The following is a 21213-nucleotide window of genomic DNA, read 5'->3' as shown; positions in this document are numbered from 1 at the left end:
GCTCATTATGCATACAGGTGTTCAGTCTAGGTCTTTTTAATGCAGTACTATTATAAAAGTGTATGCTAGGTGAATTTTATTAGCAAAATAGGATGTACAAGTCACATGAGAAGCAGGATAAAGACCAAGTTATGCTTCAGAGCAGACATAACTACACACTACTATCCAAAAACTGCATGCATAACACCACACTGGGCTATACTGTGACACTGAAGTCTCTGAAAAGGTCTGTTTTGGGGAATTTCTTTACATACAGATTACAAAAATAAAAACACCTGTGCTTTAGGAAGACCACAGCACTTCTATTTTATGAAATGCTGAAAGTAGATAAATTACTTTCACTTCCCATTCTCACAGGTTACTTTCACTTCCATTCTTACAGGTGAAACCAACATAATCAAGCATTCATTCCTCAACAGAAAGCCATTAAACTGAGATAATTTCCAACACCTATATTCCAGAACTGAACTACCAAGAAACAGAAAACTCATTTCCATTCCATCCCTGACAATCCCAGGGCAACTGTGCAGTCAGAACTCTTAACATGCCAGCTTCAGCCTTCACCTTACTTCTTCCTAAACACCTCTAGGCAGAAAGGTCAGAAAATTAGGAAATATCCTTAGCAACTATGCAGAGAATCAAAGTCACTGTGGTTTTAATGCTGCCCAATACACCTCTTTCTATCTATATCTGTGTGCACTGTTGTTACTGCTCCTTATCAAACAATGGCTTACAGGAGCCTCTCCAACCTTACCTGCAGGGTCACAACAAAGCTCTTGCTCCCAAAAGAGGTCAGAGTAGAGCAAGTCCCAGCTACTCAAGATGCTCAGCACATAACATGGTTAAACAGATGACTTTGGAGAAGTTAGGCAGCATACTCCCTAATACAAGTGCAGTTTCTGGAATCTACTTTTTATTTTAGAAGACATTAATCCTACAAGAGGACTACTACATGCAGATAATCAACCAGCATGTTTCAGTACAATTCTCAAAGTCAAGGTACAGCTTGGCAAAACTGTCAGATTTCACACATGAAGTCACTTTTTTAAAACTCTACTTGTCTCTAGTTTTCTTTCATGGCACAAACCACATGAAAACACCAGTGAGGCTGGAGTTCATGCACTAATCTTTACCTTCCCAATTCAAATGACAAGCCACATCACAGAAGTAAATATAACTATTTCTTTCAAAACCAGACTATCCCTCAATAAGGTTGGAGCAATTCACCATTGTCAAGGGATTAAATCACATATCCAAACAACAAACACCTACAACTCCACAGTCCATTTCAGCTACAAAATGGAAAGCTGTGCTTCAAGTGACATTCAAAGATGACTGTCCCAGTTTTAAAGTGCAAAGGTAGAGTCAAAAACTTCAAACCCAGTCAAGGGAAATAAAACTACCTGAAGCTGTCTGCCAACAAGAGCTGGTACTTGCAGTTTTAGAAAGAACAACTCTGAAATGACAACAATGTGCCAGTGATACTGGTTCACAACAGCAGCTAGCAAGCTTTTGAGGTTAAAAATAAAAAATTCAGTAAGATTGCAAATAGCAAGTTAACTTGGAACCTCTTTGTATAAACCAAACCAGATACTCAGATTCACTGTGAGACATACATTAATCACAATCAAGAGGAAAGCCAGCTCTTGGTTTTAATCCTGAGGATACCAAGAGGTTGTCCCGTTTGTCTAAGTACACAGGTAATTAAGTTGATGCTAGTTTTACTTCTAGCAGCCACAAGACTCATTTCAACTAACATTAGAACTAGGTTAGACTGACATCAAACAAAACTGACAATGCCTTGAAATTTCATGCAAAATCCTTCATCCCAGAAGCAAAGCCCTGGACACTTAACCTTTCACTGCCACCTGTAGGAATTCTATGCTTAGGATCTTATGTATCTGGAACATCAGTTTTTAAGCTGCAGAACCATAAAGCATCAGCATTGGAGACTTAAGTGCTTAGGAACCTGAAGTCAGACTTTGTACTTTAAGATCCATGCCCCGTGTCATACATACTCTCACTCAAGCATATAAGGAATTCAGATCTTTATTTCGTATCCATAAACCCATAAACGTTACTGTTCTGTATTTCTATGTAGGAAGGCAGTATTCCCCTAAGACATTATGCTTTTTAATAAACAACAAACTTTAATTCTATTGCGTGAAAGGGCTACAAATATACATTTGTTATTCAAGCAGACTACACAGATGTTTTTGCTTTACAACTGGCACCTGTTATGGTACACTTAGCTGGCTCATTTATTGTAGCACTTTGCCCACATGTTAGATGATCAATTTTTGAAATATGGGCAATTGCAATTATTTAAAAAAAAAAAAAAAAAAAAAGAAGAGAATATGTGCTGAGGCAGGTATTGCAAATCCATTCCTTTTTTTCCAGTCAACACTCATGAAGCCCTTCTTTTTTCCACATGCAGATGTCATTGCATTCTATGCCAGTCATCTAGTGGCATAACTTTCAAAAGTCTAGTGAAAGCCTTATGGAAGGGATTTTACTCCTGCTGTAAAGAAGCCTGCAGCAAAGGGGCTGCCATCCTGTGGGTAGATGGTGCTGCAAGAGATTTTCAGGGAACTTTAACGAAGCACAATAGTTCAGAGTGAAAAGTCTGTCAACCCAGTTCTATGGAAACAAGTATGTGTTTAATAGAGGGAATAAATGTTGACCCTTTCCTGGAAGGAATCATACACAGACAAACCGAGAAGACGACTTGGAACTCAGCAATTGGAAATTCTGAACATTTTGTATGAATGAAGCACATAACACAAAACTATTTCTTCAAAACTACACAGTACATACGTTGATGGAGAAGTCCTATATAAAACAAAAGCGACCAACCATGTCAGCATGTCAAACTGCCTAGTACAAGATGGTGGATGAACACAAACTGTGTGAGAACAAATATTCAAAAACCAGACCACATCCACGGATTAGTACTTTTAAAAATTTCTCTGTCAAGTGTTTGAAAAACCAGCAAATCCACCAGGGAGGCAGCAAAAAAGCGAGTCAGGACCTTTACTGGCAAGAAAATATTTACTCTAAGTACATAGAGATTTTAAAGCAGAACACTTGCTTTGAACCTAGAAAAGCCTTAAAACCGTACGGAATGGATCCTAGGAAAAAAAATTAGACATGTAAAGGTCAATGAACACAATGATTTATTTAAAAAATAAAAAATGTAAAAACGATTTTTTTTTTTCCTCCTTTACAGAAATGTTAATTTCAGTCATGGGATCCGAGTAGATTTTGTAGAAAAAATGTAGTAGCCAGGTATCGAGTCCTTACAACAAAGGAAATTCCCCCGTAACCCTCCCCAGTTTTTACTCCAGATCAGCAAGACACTTCCCTCCCCGTACCCCCAAAAAACAAATTAAAACAAGACATTTTTCGCTGCTAGTATAAAAACGACCAAGGTCCAAGTAATAATAAAAAAATAGAGTCCATCAATGACTGTAACACAAAGTATGTGTATGTGGGGCCCAGTCCATCTTCAGAGAGAAAGAAGTGGCACGGGCAGCAGAGGCGACCCCGAGGGGGCATTTAGGAGCTGCTCCCACCGCAGGGAGGCATTTAATAGGAGCTGCCCTTCGGCGAATGAGGGGAGAAACCATTTAGAAGCTGCCCCGTATAAAAGGGAGGGCTCTCCACGCCACCCCCAATGAGTATGGGCGCTCCCGCTCAAAAAGAGCCGCCCCCGTAGCCTCCCCCACCATAACCTCCTCTGTACGGTCCACTGTTACTGCGGCCCCCCCAGTTGCCGCCCCCTCCTCCACCTCCTCCGCCGCTCTTCATGGGGCCGTAGGAGGACTGGTGCTGGCTGTAGCTGCCGAACCCGCCGTACCCGTTGCCGTAGTCGCCGCCTCCCCCGCCGCCGCCGCCTCCGTAGGAGCCGCTGCCATAGGAGCCGTAACCGCCGCCGCCGCCTCCACCGCCGTAGCCACCGTAACTATTGTACCCGCCGCCTCCTTTGGACAGCCCGTTGTGATCCCGGTTGCCGGAGCCGCCGCCGCCCCGACCCCTTCCTCCTCCTCTGCCTCCCCGGGAGGGCCTGGAAGAGCCGCCGCCGCCCCCGCCCGACTGGATGTCCTCCTTGGGCACGGCTTTCTTGACCTCCACGCGGTGGCCCTGGATCGGGTGGAACTTGACCACGGCCGCCTTGTCGGCGGCGTCGTGGTTCTGGAAATAGACGAAGCCGAAGCCGCGTTTCTTCCCGCTCTGTTTGTCGGCGATGATCTCGGCCTTCTCCACCGGGCCGAACTGGCTGAAATGCTGCACCAGGTCCCCTTCGCCTACGTCCCCTTTGAGGCCGCCCACAAAGAGCTTCTTCACCTTAGCGTGGGCCCCCGGCTTGGCCGAGTCCTCCCGGGACACGGCCCGTTTCAGCTCCACCGCGTTCCCGTCCACGGCGTGGGGGGAGGCGGCCATGGCGGCGTCCGCCTCCTCCACCGCCGAGTAGGTGACGAAGCCGAAGCAGCGGGAACGTTTGGTCTGCGGGTTGAGGACGACCACGCAGTCGGTGAGGGTACCGTAGGCCGCGAAGTGTTCCCGCAGCCCGGCCTCCGTCGTCTGCACGTTCAGGCCGCCGATGAACAGCTTGCATAGCTGCGAGTTCTCCATGCTGCCGCCGGTGCCGGGGCTGCGCCTGGGCCTGGCGCCGAGACTCCTCCTCCTGTTGGGGGGCAGCTCTGAAGGTTTTCTCCCCCCCTTCTCCGTCTTGCCGCTTCTTCCCCCGCGCTTGCTGCGAACAGCGCGACCTCCCGGCTGCGGCAGCCGCCGGCGATGGCTCCCTCGGCCTGGCCCAACGCCTTCGCTTCGCCTCACCTGACCAGCAGAAGAGACGGGGCGTCCCGGCTGCCGCCGCTCCCACAGACGGGGGTGGGGGCGGGGGGGGAATGGGGGAAAACACAGGCACGCACAAAATGGCGGCTGCGACTTCTCGGGAGCTCGGCCGGCGACTGGCGCCCACACAAAGGGGACGCCGGGAGCCCCGCCCCCCCGCCCGCCGCCGAGCCCGCCCCCCGCGCCGCCGAGCCCAATCGGAGCCCTCCGCCGGAACCCTCCGCCACTCACCTCTAGAGGCGGCGTCCCGGCCGCGATCGACGGGCTCGGTGACAAATCGGCGGCCGCGACCTCCGCCGCGCGTCGGCAGAGCGCCCGGGGGGTCCGGCGGTGAGGGACGCGGCGGGCAGCCAATAGGCCTGCGCTGTAACGGCGCCGGGAGACGGGGGAAGGGGCGGGGACAGCGGCCGGGACCGCCCTCTCCGGTGCGTGGGGGCCGCGGCGGGAGCCAATCAGCTGCCTCCGGACCCGCCGCGCGCTTTCTCCCCGGAGGCTCCGCCCCGCAGCGCGCGGGAGCGTTTGAAACGGGGACCGTTGGGCAGCACCCACTGAGCGGGACCCGTCCCAGTCCAACCCAACCCAGTACAACCCAACACAGCCCAGCCCAACCCGGCCCAACCCAACCCAGCCTCGCACCTGCACCGCTTCCATCCTCTCCTCAGCGGGTTTTAGGGTTCCTTTTGTCCAGCTCCTCAGGCGTGTCCCCGATCCCGAGTGCTCCCAACCACCCCATCCTTGCTCTGGGGCAGCCGCTGTCTGGGACTTTCTGCTACACTTCCCCTGATCCCCAATCCTACCACTGCCTCCCCACTCTTAAATCTCTTCTTAGTTCTGAAAATGAAGCATTTTCTTAGAGACCTGGTCAAGGCTGTGCGAGTCCTACAAAACGACTAATAGAGAAATGCATTTCCTTTTACATATATAGATTTATTTTAACAGGCCCTCAAATATTACCGGCTTGATTCCAGGACCGTTTTCAATATGAATTTATCATCAGAAATGGGAATTTAATTTTTTGTTTCAGACCCGCTGTGGTTGATATTAGAATTTATCTGGGAGATCAGAACTATTGCTGTGGTGAAGCCTTCTTTCCTTGAAGCTGGAAAGGTCATTTCACATTTCACAAGGCTCCTTAGCACCTGCACCACAGTTCCTGAAACTCCTGTTAACTGACTTAGTCCTCCTCACAGATCTGTGTCTAACCTGGTTGTGACACCTTCAGTGATGGCAATTTCACAACTTTGTCAGGTAACATCTTCCCTTCTTCATTATTTCCATGCTTAAAGACACTTAAGACACTCAATCTATGAAAAAAAAAATAACCACATCTTCAAATATATTAAGGATAAACGTCAAACCTCCCATGGTGTTAAAGCATCCATAGAGTACTCAGGTCACTCTTCCTCTTTGTTAAGAAAATGTGTATATATACATATATATATATATATATATATACACACTGTGGGCTTTACACTTCCTCTGTTTGGGCTCCTCTCCCTTCTACTTTGTTCCTTGTCTTCCGTTGCTTTGATTTTTCAGGCACTACATCCTGAAAAGCAGGTCTGTCTTGCCTTATCTATGATGATAATACCACAGATATATTCAGAATATTTTAGGACACTGTTCCCTATGAAAGGGTCACATTTCCTCTACCAGTTAACACAGGTTAAGAGTATTATTTCTGACCACCACAGCATTTGTATTTGACACTCCCAAAGAAGGAGTTTGACCTGGAAAAATCTTCTTTGAAGTCCCTTAAGAAATAACTGGTTTGTATCCCAGTTCTTGGTTTTCAAAAACCTACCTGTGCTATTTTATTCTCTGCACCATCCCAGAACATTGGCACCAAACCTCAGAGCCACAGGTCACCTCACCCTCCTGAGTCACAGATGGGAAATCCAGATTAGTGTACTGGAAATCAGAAGGTTTGGGGACAGGGTTACTAACAAATGACTGTAAGGCCACCTGCTTTCCAGCAAGATATCCTTAATCCCCTTGCTTAGACATAACTGCTCCCTTGCTAAGGGAGAAGAGTCCAAGTCTTCCCTCCAACACCAGTGCTGGGAGAGCCTTAGTGAAGGTGTATCCTGACTACTCTGACCCCCCTGAGGTTACAGTCCTGCATCAGGTCCCATATCAGGTGCCTGCACTGATTTGTGCTGGAATTGCTGCATTCCAGCAGTGTGATACTGCCTCAGCCCACGTGCCAGCCTGGATGCTGGTGCAAATGCACGGATTTCCACTTAAGAGATTCACTTAAGAGAACTGAGAGAGCCAAAAATAATTTTATCATGCATAAAAGGCTTAGTTTTTAGCTGCCTCAGCTCTCTGAAACAGTTTGTTTCATCATCCCGTGAGTGCTGGTGCTGGGAGGATGGAGGAAGCAGAACTGCAACATCCCCCTGATTTGGATCAGCTGCTGTGGAAATTCCCCCTCGGAGCCTCCCAGAGACAAGCAGAGCATTGACTGCTGCATGGGTGGTTAACCAGAGCCCAGGGTGAAGTCCTGAGGAACCAACCATTTCATCACAAAGATTCTTCCTATTCCTCTGAGCTATTTACACTGCCAATAAAACTCTGGCCTCATTTCTATCACCGGGCTAAGTTTTCAAGTAACCATAGTCTCCAAGATTATCATTAGCCAATAGAGTTAATACTTGCATCATATTTATCTGATTTCTCTTAAATTGGGTTTTGTTAGAGTCAATTCTGTTAAGTTACTAATAGAACATGAATATTAAATGCCCGTGTTTGATAACCACTCGCAGGAAAAGATGTCACCAGTTTAATCCATTTATCTCAATGCATGAGCAGACACAATCATTTTATCTGGGTTTAGAAAAGAGAATATGCCCATAATGTCACTGAAATATTTGTGGGTTTAAAATAAACAAGCACATCCTACTCTATTAAAAAAAAAAAGCTTCTTCCCAGAGGCCATCTGCAAGCTCCACACAATTGCAGGAAATACAAAAATATATTTGCCTACCACTTGTGAAAAACTCTGTGTCTCTTCCCAATAGAAATGAGTATCTGTTTCATGTAGAAAAGAACCCACAAGAGTCTTACAGACCCTTAATAATTTACAGCAAAAAGGGAGAACAATTAAGAGGAGCTAATTATGGCCTCAGTGGATAACAAAGAATTCAGCAGGCTTGTTTATGGCTCACTTTCCCTGAAAACAAGACACACAAGTAGGCTGAGGCAGAGATCAAAGAAAGAAGTCTCTACTTTTTTTCAGCAGGAAAAAGAGATGAAGGTTTTCAAGATGTGAGCAAATCAGGAGGCAAAATCAGTCGCTGACAACTCCAGCACAGCCCAGCTGCTTCCTCTTCATTTACACTTCAGACTGGTTGGTTAATAAAAACACCTTTAATATATTTATATATATATATATACACTCATTTCTTGCATAGGGAAATGTCTCCTCTGATACTACAGAAAAGCCAAACCACTGGACCTGCTGTCCTGTCCACCTTCTTTTCCCAGCTGCCTCATGCACTTCAGGTACTCACTGGAAATCCCAGTCTCAGGGTTCAGTCCCTGCCCTGAAAGTTCCAAGCACTCTGCAAGTGGACCCGTGCCCTGGCACTAACCTGGCTCTGGGGACATAGGGTTTCCTAGAGAGCCAACCAGTTCCTCCTGCATGTCCCACAGACCTTCATACCTCCCAGGTCATCTGAGTCACCACCAAGACTCCAACCAGACCTCTCCATATTCCCGTGGGATTCATGCCTGGTGAGGCACCCACTCACCCGGTGAGTGCACCAGGTCACTTGTACACATTCCTATGAACTCCATCCCTTTACATCCTCCTGAAATGTGCCTCTTCCTTCCCTCCAGCTGTGTCAGCCACCCCAAGAGTGACAGACATGGGCACTGCAGCAGAACCAACCAGCAAGTGCCACACAGTGCATGTGAGATGTGACAAGGCTGCTAAACCAGACAGCACTCCAATGGCTGCAGCAGTCTCCCCAGATTTTTAAATTGTTTTTAACTATATACCAGTAAATTCATAGGATCATCCTCTGTATTTAAAAGGCAAACAGCATTAAAAAGAAAAACAGCCTTTTCCCCTCCTGTCAGGGCATTCGCAGCATTAAATTGTTTTGATTCTGATAACAACCTAGAGAGTAAAAATTCAATGTATAAGCAGTTCTAACACAGGTAAAAGCTTCACCTGTATCATCACCTAAAGAAAATGTGTTTTTCAAGCCAATTATTTGGCACTGTCCAAACAATGCCCTGGATTAAATGTTTTAATGGCTTATTTTACCTAGTGTTAGAATATGATCTCTGAGGTCCCTTCCAACCCAGCCCATTCTAGGATTCTATGATTCTAGGATTAGAAGGGAGGAAAACCACATAGTTTTCATTAATAAAACATTCCAGTTATTCCAGTAGAAAGCATACTGTCTGGAGTCCACAGGAGGGCATCACTGCTTAAGAGATCATATACCAGAGTTTTCAGATCAGTCCCTTTCCAGCACCAGACTTCCAAGGTTACCATATATTCTTAACCAAAGCTCATATAAAACAAATTATTAAGTCTTTATAGAAATTTTTGGAATTATGTTACCATTTCTCCTTAAAACTTACCCCCCTCTTCTTGTCTCTGAACCTCCATTTCTTTTCTCTTTCATCTTTTCAGTCTTCTGCCACAGTTGATGATTTTCTTCCTTCTCTTTTCTAAAAGTTTATATAAGAGCCAGACATAATTTGGAGTGATGAGATGGAAGACAGAAAAGTATGTTCTGAAAAGTCAAGGATCAAAGATTCTAGCAATGCTGTGACAGGGGGGAGGGTGGATCTTTCTAGAATTCATATTCTTGATTCAGAATATCAAAATTGTTCTGGCATGCAGAGTAACTGAAACAGGCTGAGGTTCCCAGGAAAAACCTTTTGATTATTTAAGTACTTCTTAATTAACAATAAGGACACTGAAAAATGTCACAGCACAAGAACAGCAGATTTGGTGCTCACAACAGCAAAAAAGTCCAAAGAATGAAAAAAAAAAACAGTCTATAAATACAAATGACCCAAATCTGTGAGATGTGGAATTAATTTGTTCTTTGGAAGAGATCATTCTTGGAAAATATCATCTGGAGAAGTTCTAGAAAGCAACAAAGGTTTGAATCAGGGTTCAGAAATTTGAAAACTTCAGTTTAATCTGAAATACATTTTAACTTTTCCTTACCAGGTGACATCCTGAGTTGTCTTACTACAGCTGTAGTCCTGCCTTCTAGTTACTTATCAATACCTACCAACCAAACCTGTTTTCCAGTCAATACTGAGCAATGTAGAAATAATATGCTCATTTATATTAAGTCAGTACAATTCTGCTATCATTAACCTTTTTTTTTTTTGCAAACAGCCACTACAGCATTTGCCTGAAAACAATTTACCTTGGCCCCTCCATACGTAGCCATAGATTCCACTCTGTATCCATACCTTTGATGTCAGGCAGAAGCAAACCAAAAGCAGCCACACCTACAAGCCTCTGACGTTGGATGTGATCCAGTTCACATCAGATTGCAATAAAATTAAATCTCCAGAAGGCAGCAGAGTGACAGGACTGTAAAACCAAGGGGCACACATGTTAACCACTTCAGTCTTTCCACAGATGGAGGAGTGCATACAGTGTTAGATGAGAAACAGAAACCTGTGAAAATAGGCAACCTGACCTTTGAAATTTATAAACAGAATCAGATTGTCTTTCAATTTTGCTGATTTGCTTCCTTTCTAAAGAGATGATGCATTTTTAGGGCCTATTCTGATGCATATCTAGCACGTTTCATTTTTAGGTCTTGATTCACTCCATGGCTTACTCTACACCAGCAGCAAAAAGTCTCAAGTGCTTTGGAAAAGCTTTGGTTTTAGAGCCTTGGTGACATACTCAAAACCAGCAAGTGCTAGAAAGATTTTAGAACAGTATATTCACATTGCTCAATGGTAGCATCTTACTTAAAATGTCAGAATTCACAGATGACTCTTATAATAAAAAGCAACAGGCTAAACTAAACTGAAGGAAATTTTAGGGGAAAGCATGAAAGAAATCTTCCTAAGAATCCATTGGGCAGCTGACTACCTAATCTAGGATTACCACGGATGTTTAAAAACCAGGTTAGACAAATACATCATCAATGAACAGAAATATCCTAGAAGCATGAGGTTCATCTGGCTGATCTCAGAGCCTCCCTCCACCCCAAATTTCTACAAATACAACAGCATGACAGCAAACACTATTTTCAGATAAATAGTCCTAATCTTCAGTCTAGGTAGAGCATCAGTCTTGCTCAATCCAAAATCCTAGGGCTTTTCAAAGCCTTTCTGCCCAAAAATAGAGATGGAGTAAGACTCTAGTGCTCTCTCAAATGTTTTAGCAGCAAGTTTCTACCTCTCCAATTTAACAGGGAATTATCATCTCATTTTCCTGAGTCTGTTCCCACACAAACACAACAGAACTAACTCTGGAACTTTTTCTATTGCTCCTGCTTTTTCAAGTGCTGGAGAGCCACAGGATGGTTCCATGTAAGAGATTTGGACACTGGGGTTAAGTAGACACAGGGATGAATTTGAGAATTTAAAAAGCAATGTGGCAAATAGCATGTCCTAAGACAGACCAGTTCCTTTCCTATCCTATAAACATCACTCTAAACATTTAACAGGGAAACACTGAATGCTAATTTTTATAACCAAACAACTCCAAAAGGTAGGGGCTTTTACTGGATAAACAGTAATAATAATAAAGCCCCTTTTCAACATGCACTAGTGCAATGTGCCATGCTTTGCTTTTCAGGAATGTTTATATCTCCAGAGTAAAATCTAAAGCAGCAATTTGTAATGGAAATATGAGCTTAATTACAACAGAGCAAGTGATTCACTTCAGAGGGTGTGTGCATCTTCTTTCTAAGCAGCTCACTATATTTTCTTATCTCCCTCAGTTAAAAAAAAAACAATAACCCACCTGCAGATGTTTATGTATGAAATCCAACACAGGGAAAACATTTTTCCTCCTGAACAGATAAGACAACTGAAAATGAAATTGCAAGATAAGGTGTGTGACAGGGAGGAGGGAAGCTGCACAGGGGAGGAAAAGCCATCCCCATGACTACTGGTCCTTTCTCCTCCCTGCTCATTGCTGTTTGCCTCTCCTTGGATTCCAGAGCTCGTTTTATTCCTCAGCAGCCTTTTTACAGACTGGTGGATTCTGTCACAGTTGAAAATTGTGAAACTGAATTGTTTGAGAAGGAGACGAAAGGAGAGTTTAAGTATCACTTTAGCAGCAGATGGCTTTGCGTTGGATGCTTTTATACCCAAAGGAGATGTGTTTGCTGGCTTTTTAATTAACTCAAAAAGGGAAAGGAAAAATTGTTAAAGGCAATGTGGATATGGCTTGAATTTTTCATCAGGTAAGAAGTCAGAAATTCCATCAAACTGTGGCAAAATTTACTGAAATACATCTTTTAAAGGATTATTGTATTCTGTACATCCTGTATTTAAAATTGAATTGAAAGTATCCTCCAGGTTTTACCTCTGCAGTACTTTGAGACAAGAAACAATGTTTGCAACCAAACCATTTACTTGTCACTTTGTAGGGATTGGACTATGGATCTTTAACATAGGTAAGAAAATACTGAGGAAAGGAAGTCTTGTAAAAACTCTATTTATTTTAGACTGTGCTTTTAACTTTCTTATTTATGTTTCAGTAACATTTCTGCATCTAGAGGAACAAAACTAGACTGAGTGGATTCTCATTTCTTAGTGTGTTAAACTCCCACTATGCTTGAGAATCTTTTTCAAAATGTATGGATTAGGGATTGAAGTAATCAGTTCTCTTACTAAACACTTGAATTCAGTTCTGATATCAGCTGCAGTTGCAGCTCAAGGATGCTGATTCTGCTAATAGTCATTAGCTTAAAAAACCACCAAAATTTATTACAATAGAGTTCAACATGCTGCAGTACTATTGTAAGTTATTTTTCTAATGCCATGAACACTGCAGGTGTTTAAACAAGCCAGGTGTAATTGTTTTATTGCCAAGAAGATGTTTAAATTGCTTTGCAGTATGACATGTACTGAGCTTACACTTCTGTAACTCACAGTACAGAGGAAATAATGGGAAGAAACATTTTTTTTCCTGAAAAAAAAAAAAGGACTATGTAGATGACCAGTGTGCCTAAAGCTAATGCAGTGAGTGAACTGATCAGGTCAGTACAGGGACTTTTCCTTAATGGTAAAAAGTGCCAAAGAAGCCCTACCACCCATACTGAGTTCTTGGGAGAGGACATTAAGCAGTAGCCATCCAACCCTGTTGTGCAGCTGTGGATAACAGAGGCAGCACAGCAAACAGTGCAAAAAACATCACAGATTTGGCTCAGTCTCATGTCCTTTGAGTCCCAACAGCCTCTCCTGCTAACATAAAAAGCAGGGAAGAGCAGAGCTTGTCTTTGAAGGTATCTTGCTGGCAAGACATATCCCCTGCTAACACTTCCTCTGTTCTCAAAGGGCAGGGTTCAGATCTGGGCAAGTCAGGGAAATACAACAGGCACTGCCAAGAGAAAGATCACCCTTGTCAGAAAGCAGACTTGAGACCCTTACACATCTCATCAGGGCAACAATTACCATTGCTTGGTCTTCTTCCACTACATCCACCCTTCTGTGTGACAAATCCAGATAAGTAATTACTGCTGCTCCAGGGAAAAGTCACTTACCATGCTTTCCAGAAAATCTGTACCACATCATCATGGGTTTTGCAGGGTCTGACTGTGCCAGCTTCAGAATCCCTTCTGTTTCTCCTGGCCTTGGTAAGAGAAGAGTTTTTGCAAGCCATGAACACAGTAGGGTACCCAGCTCTTGTTCCTGACCTACTGAAGCAGGAACACCTGGAAAGGACTCCCAGCTCTTATCTGAGCCAGGAGTGTGCAAGTTTCTATGGCATTCCTTCTACATGGCTGTAACCAAGCCAGGGAGGGTATTTAGGGAGACTGGAGGACGAGGTGTTAGCCCCTCATTAAAAATTTGGGACATTAGGGCCACATATAGTCACATAAATCTATAGCCACTTTCACTCCAACATCATTACACTGTCTGAAAAGTTGATCTTAAGTTGATCATAGTTTGAAGCACCCAAAATTCTGTAAAGCAGAAATATTAGGATAAAGGAGCCCAGGATATAAATCTAGCTGGAATATTCTTCAGTTGCATAGGGGCAGTTACAGAATTGCAGTTCCCATCTTAACCCTGAATTTCGTGTTTAATCTCATGCAAGCAACCAAACAGTTTTTATTCCTTACTGATTAAATAATGGTAATTATTTCTGTAACAAGGCTGGCAAATCTTCTACACATTAACAGATTATTTATAATAAAACATTCACCTGTCCCTTCTTCTTTTTGTACATCCTCTTTAGCTTCCTGCTGCTTCTTTGACCTCCTTTCTCCACAGGCTGTGAACACTGTGGTGTTTACTACTGGGAGTGAAGAATGACCTCTTTCCAGCTAATTTTCAAAGAATTCCTACTTCAGAAAGAAATTAAGGTCAGTTAGAATTGAGTTTTGAAAGGTGTACGTATAGAATATGCTTATTATCCACCTTTCCATTTTAAAAGTAATTCTTTACATCCTTCTTTCTTCCTTTCCCAGGTTGGAAACAACTGTTTTCTGGTTGGAAAGCTGGTGAGCCTTTGATTTAAGATCAACTTTTTAACTCTGTGATATATTCAAACCCATCAAGATATTCTGCTGAACCTAATTCTTCCCATTATTGTTAGTTTTAGAACAACAGAATTGTATGAATATCAGATTTTTACTTTATACCTGCTAAAGTTAGACCTGAAAGAAGAATCAGCTCTGTGTCTCTTGAGTACATGTTGTATTTAACCACAGAAAAATTTGGGGTTATTATTTGTCAAACTTGTAAAACAGTGAACAGTGTGTAGGGAACAACCAATATGGAAATAATTGTGTGTAGAACTAAGATGTGACCTTGGGTTTACATTTTCCTCAGATTATATTGTGGAAAAAGTACATGCTACCCTTAATACATAAGGAGAGCATGAAACTCCCTTAAAGATGTCATTGATAGGGATGCTGAATATCACTTAAGTTCCTGCACATCATTTTGATTAAGCCAGAGGGATTTGGTGTGTTAGCTCACACTGAAACATAAGTGTGATGTCTAAGACAGCACTGTGATGGCAGGACTCTTTTCTTCATTTTTCTGATAAGAAAAAAGCAACAGATTATTCTCATCAGTGTTCCTCATACACATTTATACAGAGCTATCAGGTTCTTACAGATCACAACCAGTTACAGTTCTGTAACACAATCAGGGCAGCACCTTAGAAAAGTAGCATCAGCCTTCACACACACACATATACACGCACACATATATACATACACACACATATATACACATACACACACACATATATACACCCACACACACATATACACACACATATACACATACACACACATATATACATACACACACACATATATACATATACACACACACATATATACACCCACACACATATATACACCCACACACACATATACATACACACACACATATATACATACACACACACATATACACATACACACACACACATATACATACACACATACATATATATACATACACACACACATATACACCCACATATATACATGCACACACACATATACATACACACACACATAGCCACCAACACTCCATCATTGGCTTTTCCTTCCAGGATTTTTTCAGTGCTATAAAAATTGATTAGATTTACTCAGCTACAAAGGTAGAACCATAGTAATCATTGCCTTGGAAAGCTCCATATAGAATACATTCTAAATAATACCAGGTTTTGTCCATAGGCTGGGGGATGTTTCGTGATGGATAAAGCCATTCAGCATCCCAGTGAGATTCAGTCTAATCAAACTCTCTCTAACATTAGCTATTCCCAGTTTCTGAACTTTGATACATGCCAACCTTCCTTACTTGCAGAATGCTTGCTTATTACAGCCTACACATTAGTTACAGTAGTGGGACTTTTTGGAAACGTTTGCCTGATTATTATCATCAAGAGATGGAAAGAAGCTCAGAATGTTACCAACATTTTGATTGCCAACCTCTCTTTGTCAGATGTCTTGATCTGTGTTCTGTGTATTCCTGTCACAGTCACCTACACCTTAATGGACTACTGGATATTTGGGGAAGCCATGTGTAGGATAAGTTCTTTCATACAAAGTGTGTCTGTCACAGTCTCCATTTTCTCTCTTGTACTGATTGCTGTTGAGAGGTACCAGTTAATTGTGAACCCACGTGGCTGGAAACCCAATATTTCACATGCTTACTGGGGAATTCTTTTCATCTGGGGGTTTTCCCTCATGATATCCATTCCTTTTTTAATATTTCACCAACTAACAGATGAACCCTTCAAACATCTGGCTTTCCATAATGATTTCTACAAGAACAAGGTTGCTTGCATTGAAGCGTGGCCATCTGTTACCCAAAGACTCATTTTTACCACCAGTCTGCTGGTTTTCCAGTACTGCTTCCCACTGGTGTTTATTTTTATCTGTTATCTCCGGATCTTTGTACGTCTTCGAAGGAGACACGGTAAAATAGAGAGGATGAGAGAGAATGAGACCAGACTGAGTGAAAACAAAAGGATTAATATGATGTTGATATCAATTGTTGTGACTTTTGCAGCTTGCTGGTTGCCTCTGAATATATTCAATGTTGTTTTTGACTGGAACTACGAGGCCCTGATGAGCTGTAATCATAATCTGGCATTTACAATATGCCACCTCGTCGCCATGATCTCAACATGTATCAATCCCATCTTTTATGGATTTCTCAACAAGAATTTTCAGAAGGATTTGGTAGTCTTGGTTCACCACTGCAGATGCTCAGCAGCACAAGAGGAATATGAAAATATTGCCCTTTCCAATCTTCAAACTGATGCATCTAAGGGAACTCTGAAACTAAAATATCCCCCTGTGGATATCTAAAATAATCCAGAAGCAGTTTCCAAACTTTGTTATTTGTTGCAGATGACCTCTTTTTGTAGATCTTGACCACATTGCCACTGAATTTAGAAGAAGTCTTTGTCATTTAGTTCAGCAAAACCAGGATTATGCCCACATAGACATACTCTTAATACGTATTTTATGATGTTATTAATGCAAATAAACCACTTCCAAGAGTCCAAAAGATCAACAATAATAAATTATAAACAGTATTAACATCTTATTTTTTTAACCCACACTTTCCAAGTTAGTGGCATCCTACCTAAGTACCAATAAAAATCTTTCCCTTTTAGCCACTAATGCTGTTGTTCTCCCTAAACACCTGGACTCACTCAAGTCAACCATGAGTTATATGGCATTCCTAAATTATCAGCCTTTTCTCAGACTGTTTTCTGCCTTTTAATTTTCTAACCCTCAGCTATCTGGTTAATCTGCACAGATTTATAGGCAGTTCACACTTTAAGGAAGGCCCCTGAAGTTATCCTAAGCCTCCACTGCCTTCCTTTCAGCCCCAGAAGCCTTTTATTTAATATCATTTCAGCCCAGAAATTTTATCTGAGCAAGGGAAAAGTCTAGAGTTGGATTTTGGGTTTTTTTTAAAATGAGCTCTAATTGAAGCTCAAGTGGATGTACTGTAAATTCCACTCAGATCAATCCTCTTCTAGATGAAAGAAGCATTCAGCATTTCTCCTAAAAACATTCTATTCTACTCCAAACCATCAGTACAGATCACTTCTTTCTCTGTTACCATCATTGCTGCTCCTTGAAACAGACCTTTTAGAATCTCCATTTTCAAACAAGCACACTATGACTTCAGTGTAAGTTTTGTCTTAGCTGCTTATCCAGATTATAGGTTTCTTTTTGATAAACAAACTCCTTTTGTATTTTAATTTTGGAAATAAATTTTCTCCAGATTTCTGCCCTAGCAGGAGGCCACACTTGAGGCAGACAGAGCAATCTCTGTTACTCTATGTCTGAAAACGAGTTCCTTCCATAGCACAGTGCACGGAAGCCCAAGGGCTGAACTTAACTTCCCTCAGACTAAGATATAATAAAAAGCAGGATCCAGTTTGGTCATAAAAAATACCAGAACACATTTTTCCTCCATGCTATGATACCACCATAAATACTCAATTAAATTTGGGATGTTTAATTACAATACTTATAACACTGCAGTTCAACAACTCACCACATTAGAAGTTAACTTCACTGCAATTAGAAGTAATTGCATTGCTAAAGCCTCTTTTTTTTTTTTTTTTTTTTGAGTTCCAAAACCTAGCCTTGTTTTACCAGTTGCACTTAAAATTCCTTGTAATTTATTTTCTCATTTTAGCAGTCTACCAATCCCTACTTAAACAAAAAGAACCAACATCCAGATTACAGTCAGCTCCTTGGTGATTCAGCCATGATGAAATTTACCTTCGGGCTATAAAATTCTTTTGGATAGGGTCATCATTCTCTAATCATACAGTTCTTAAATGATTCCATCAGGTCCTAGTTCTCTGGTTCTGTTGCTAATGCTGTAGCATTACTGAAAACTTTGTGCATTACTCTGCTCATCAGAGGAGCTTTGTGACAAGAGCTTCACAAGTTCTTGCAGATGCACTGGTTTGTAAAGTGCTTCCACACCCAGCAGGAATCTCTTAGGGCCCAATCCTAGTGCAGGCAGGGATGGCAGTACTAGTGACATGGTAAGCAAGCCTTTGAGTGATAGATATGGATTAGTTTTGGCCTAATTTAGCATTTCTTTCTAATTAGATCAAATATCACACATGTGAAGTGGAGTGCATAAACAATGAAAACTTAAACATCTGCCTTCTGCATCTCAGAAAGAAAAACAGCTAAATACCTGGTAACCTTAGTGTAACCTAAGAGAGTAACCTTAGATTAGAGGTTAGAGAGTAACTTTAGTGCTAATTATTTCCATCAACCCAGCCTCAGTCACTGGGCTCCTGTTACTGCTGATACACACCATCTGCTCATCCAGCACAACCAAACCAAACCCAGTAACTTACCAGTCAGCAGCACTTGCTGGCAACAGGAGCACCATCAGTGGCTGGTGTGGGCTTTGGTGAAGGGCAGCTGGTGGACTTGGATCTCTGCTCCATCAGTGAGACTCCAGGGGAACAAAGTGAATCAGTATCTCCATCCCACTTGTGGAGCTGAGGGTAAATCTGATCCAGGAATTTCACTTTTCTTAGAGATTCCAGCACCAGTGCAGAATCCACCTAATATAATCAGAAGTCCATTCACTGAACAGAGCATTTGAACCAATTTTAGTGGCATAGCTGTGAAGGCTGGTTTCCCAGCTGGATTTCTCCAAGTTTAGAATACAAACCTCTGTCACCATGTTCCTCATACTTACACTGTTCACAGCTTCAGCACCCATGTCTAAAGCACTATACAAGCACATGATATTCATAGTATACTCTGATTTATTAATATTAGCCACAACAGTTCAGATTATTCTAAATTCTCATCATGGCAAACATGTCAGACAATATTAAGTCTTTGGATCAGGCCTAGCTGAAATTCCCATGTGTGAACTTGGCATAAGTGGCTCCCACACCAGGAGCCACTGCCCAGGTGTGCTTAGTTCTACAGCAGAGGTGTTGGCAGTATCAGGTGTCAAGTGGTTTAAAACAGCCATGAAATGAACACTAAATTATGTGGTCAGTGTCCAGCAGGAACTCCTCTCACCTTAGGAGAATCCTGAGGGTGCTGATGTTTGATCTCTCTTGACTCTCTCCCTACAAGTGCTTGGGCAGTACATTTCTGTCACATTAAAAACCTAGAAAAAAAAAAGATTGCTATTGCTTTTTGTAACACCACTTGTCGACTCCTGACACCCTGATCAGAGTTAAGCAATCAATTTTTCCAGTCTGAATCTTGGTGTAGGAGGGCTCCTCATTACCAGGTGGAATCTGTCTGAGCAGTGAGATTCATTCAGAATCCCCTGTCAATAATAATACTGGTACCTTGATTTCTTCTTGTCATTTCTTCCTTACACTTTCATTAGACTCAAGTGCTGATGCTCCATTCCTGTTCTGAGTTATCCAGTATTTCTTTCCTTAATGCTGCATTTTAAAAATCACTGCTAATCAGAGGATCATCACTGCCTTGAAAACATCACCCTTCCTGCTGCGTGTTCTCTCATTACATCCACTGCCTTTATCTGCAGCCTGATCCCTGATTTCCAGGCAAGTCAATAGCAGTGAGCTGACTTGGACAGGAATATGAACAGACAAAGAGAAGTTACTTATTTTTAATACATAAGCATTATGGACTCCAGTGTGGTGTGTGATGGTGATATATGTACCTGTGCAAAATGCAATATTTAAAGATTGTTCAAGTCATAATATTAAACTGACAAATGTTGCTGTGTATTAGATAATGCTGACATCTTTATTTTCCCTTATTTTACTGTTATGACAAAATCATAGCAGAATAATAAGTTGTTACTTGACCCAACCTGATGTAGGACTGTGAGTGTCTTTGGGGGAGAAAAAACAGGGAATTTAATATGGGAAGTTAGAGAGGGAACCTGAATTCCAGAACACTAAGAAAATGTACAAACAAAGTCTTCACAGTGATGGTTGGTTTGTTGTTGTTTGTTTGTTTGCTTTAAAAAAAACAAAAAAAAAGGAAAAAAGAACTGCATTAGAGCTTTGTTCAGGTGGTTTGGTCATGTAGACCAGAGCAGCTGTTTGTAAACATCCTTGTAAATAAATGTACCTTTCCATGTATTTGTATTTTATGGTTGATGGGCTTAACCATAAGCATTTGTAACTAGAGTTAGACTCTTGGGAAATGACACTGATTGTGAAAATTATTCTACTGAACAGAAAGCTCAACTAATATTGACTACAGTTATGTACATGTACAAAATCATTGCTATGTGCTAGTTAAATAATTTGATTCCTCCTGTCTACTGACAAATAAATATTACCCTGCATAAATCTGCTACATTGCCCAGCTGGTAAATTTTACTGCCTGTAATCTAGATAGGACACTTCTCATAAAAACAGTTCTGGAAACTGGTTTAGCCTTTCACATATTCACTTATTAGAAAAACAGAGATCAGGGAAAAATTATATATTTGCTGTTTCAGGAGGCACAAGAACTTAAAAACAGCCCCAGAGTGGCCAACACAACACAGCCATCTTCTTACACTGGATGTTATTCAATAGAAATGAAATAGGATTTGGCTGTCAGGAAAAAAAAAAACATCCTGCATATTCACAGACATGTCTTTTTTTTATGTTTCACCCAACTCCCCCATTCCCTCAGCTACCCATCACAGTAGATGGGTTATAAACCAGGCTAT

The 21213-nt window shown here is 42.0% G+C and overlaps 2 protein-coding genes and 1 long non-coding RNA gene across 4 annotated transcripts in view; 1 reads left to right on the top strand and 2 right to left on the bottom strand.

Annotated features, from left to right (window-relative positions):
• Window positions 1-3153: 3153 nt before the first annotated feature.
• HNRNPA0 (heterogeneous nuclear ribonucleoprotein A0) lies at window positions 3154-4968 on the bottom strand. The gene has a single exon (XM_030459220.1). The coding sequence runs from the start codon at window positions 4633-4635 to the stop codon at window positions 3697-3699; it is 939 nt and encodes a 312-aa protein (XP_030315080.1). The 5' UTR covers window positions 4636-4968; the 3' UTR covers window positions 3154-3696.
• Window positions 4969-10355: 5387 nt separating this feature from the next.
• Window positions 10356-21213, bottom strand: part of LOC115599061 — a 46578-nt gene continuing 35720 nt past the window's right edge. For both annotated transcript variants that reach the window (XR_003988118.1, XR_003988116.1), the window contains exons 4-7: window positions 18902-19114; window positions 14237-14378; window positions 13572-13660; window positions 10356-10432 (exon numbers count right to left, since the gene is read on the bottom strand). This is a non-coding gene — a long non-coding RNA (uncharacterized LOC115599061). The remainder of the gene's footprint in view (window positions 10433-13571; window positions 13661-14236; window positions 14379-18901; window positions 19115-21213) is intronic.
• Window positions 15567-18940, top strand: LOC103539126 (neuropeptide Y receptor type 6). Its single transcript, XM_030459152.1, has one exon. It carries the CDS (start codon window positions 15747-15749, stop codon window positions 16866-16868), a length of 1122 nt encoding a protein of 373 aa, XP_030315012.1. The 5' UTR covers window positions 15567-15746; the 3' UTR covers window positions 16869-18940.

The sequence above is a fragment of the Calypte anna genome, chromosome 13 (assembly GCF_003957555.1).
Source record: "Calypte anna isolate BGI_N300 chromosome 13, bCalAnn1_v1.p, whole genome shotgun sequence".
NCBI classification, from domain to species: domain Eukaryota; kingdom Metazoa; phylum Chordata; class Aves; order Apodiformes; family Trochilidae; genus Calypte; species Calypte anna.
The sequence above is the reverse complement of the archived record's forward strand: the minus strand, read 5'-3'. Positions and strand labels throughout refer to the sequence as shown.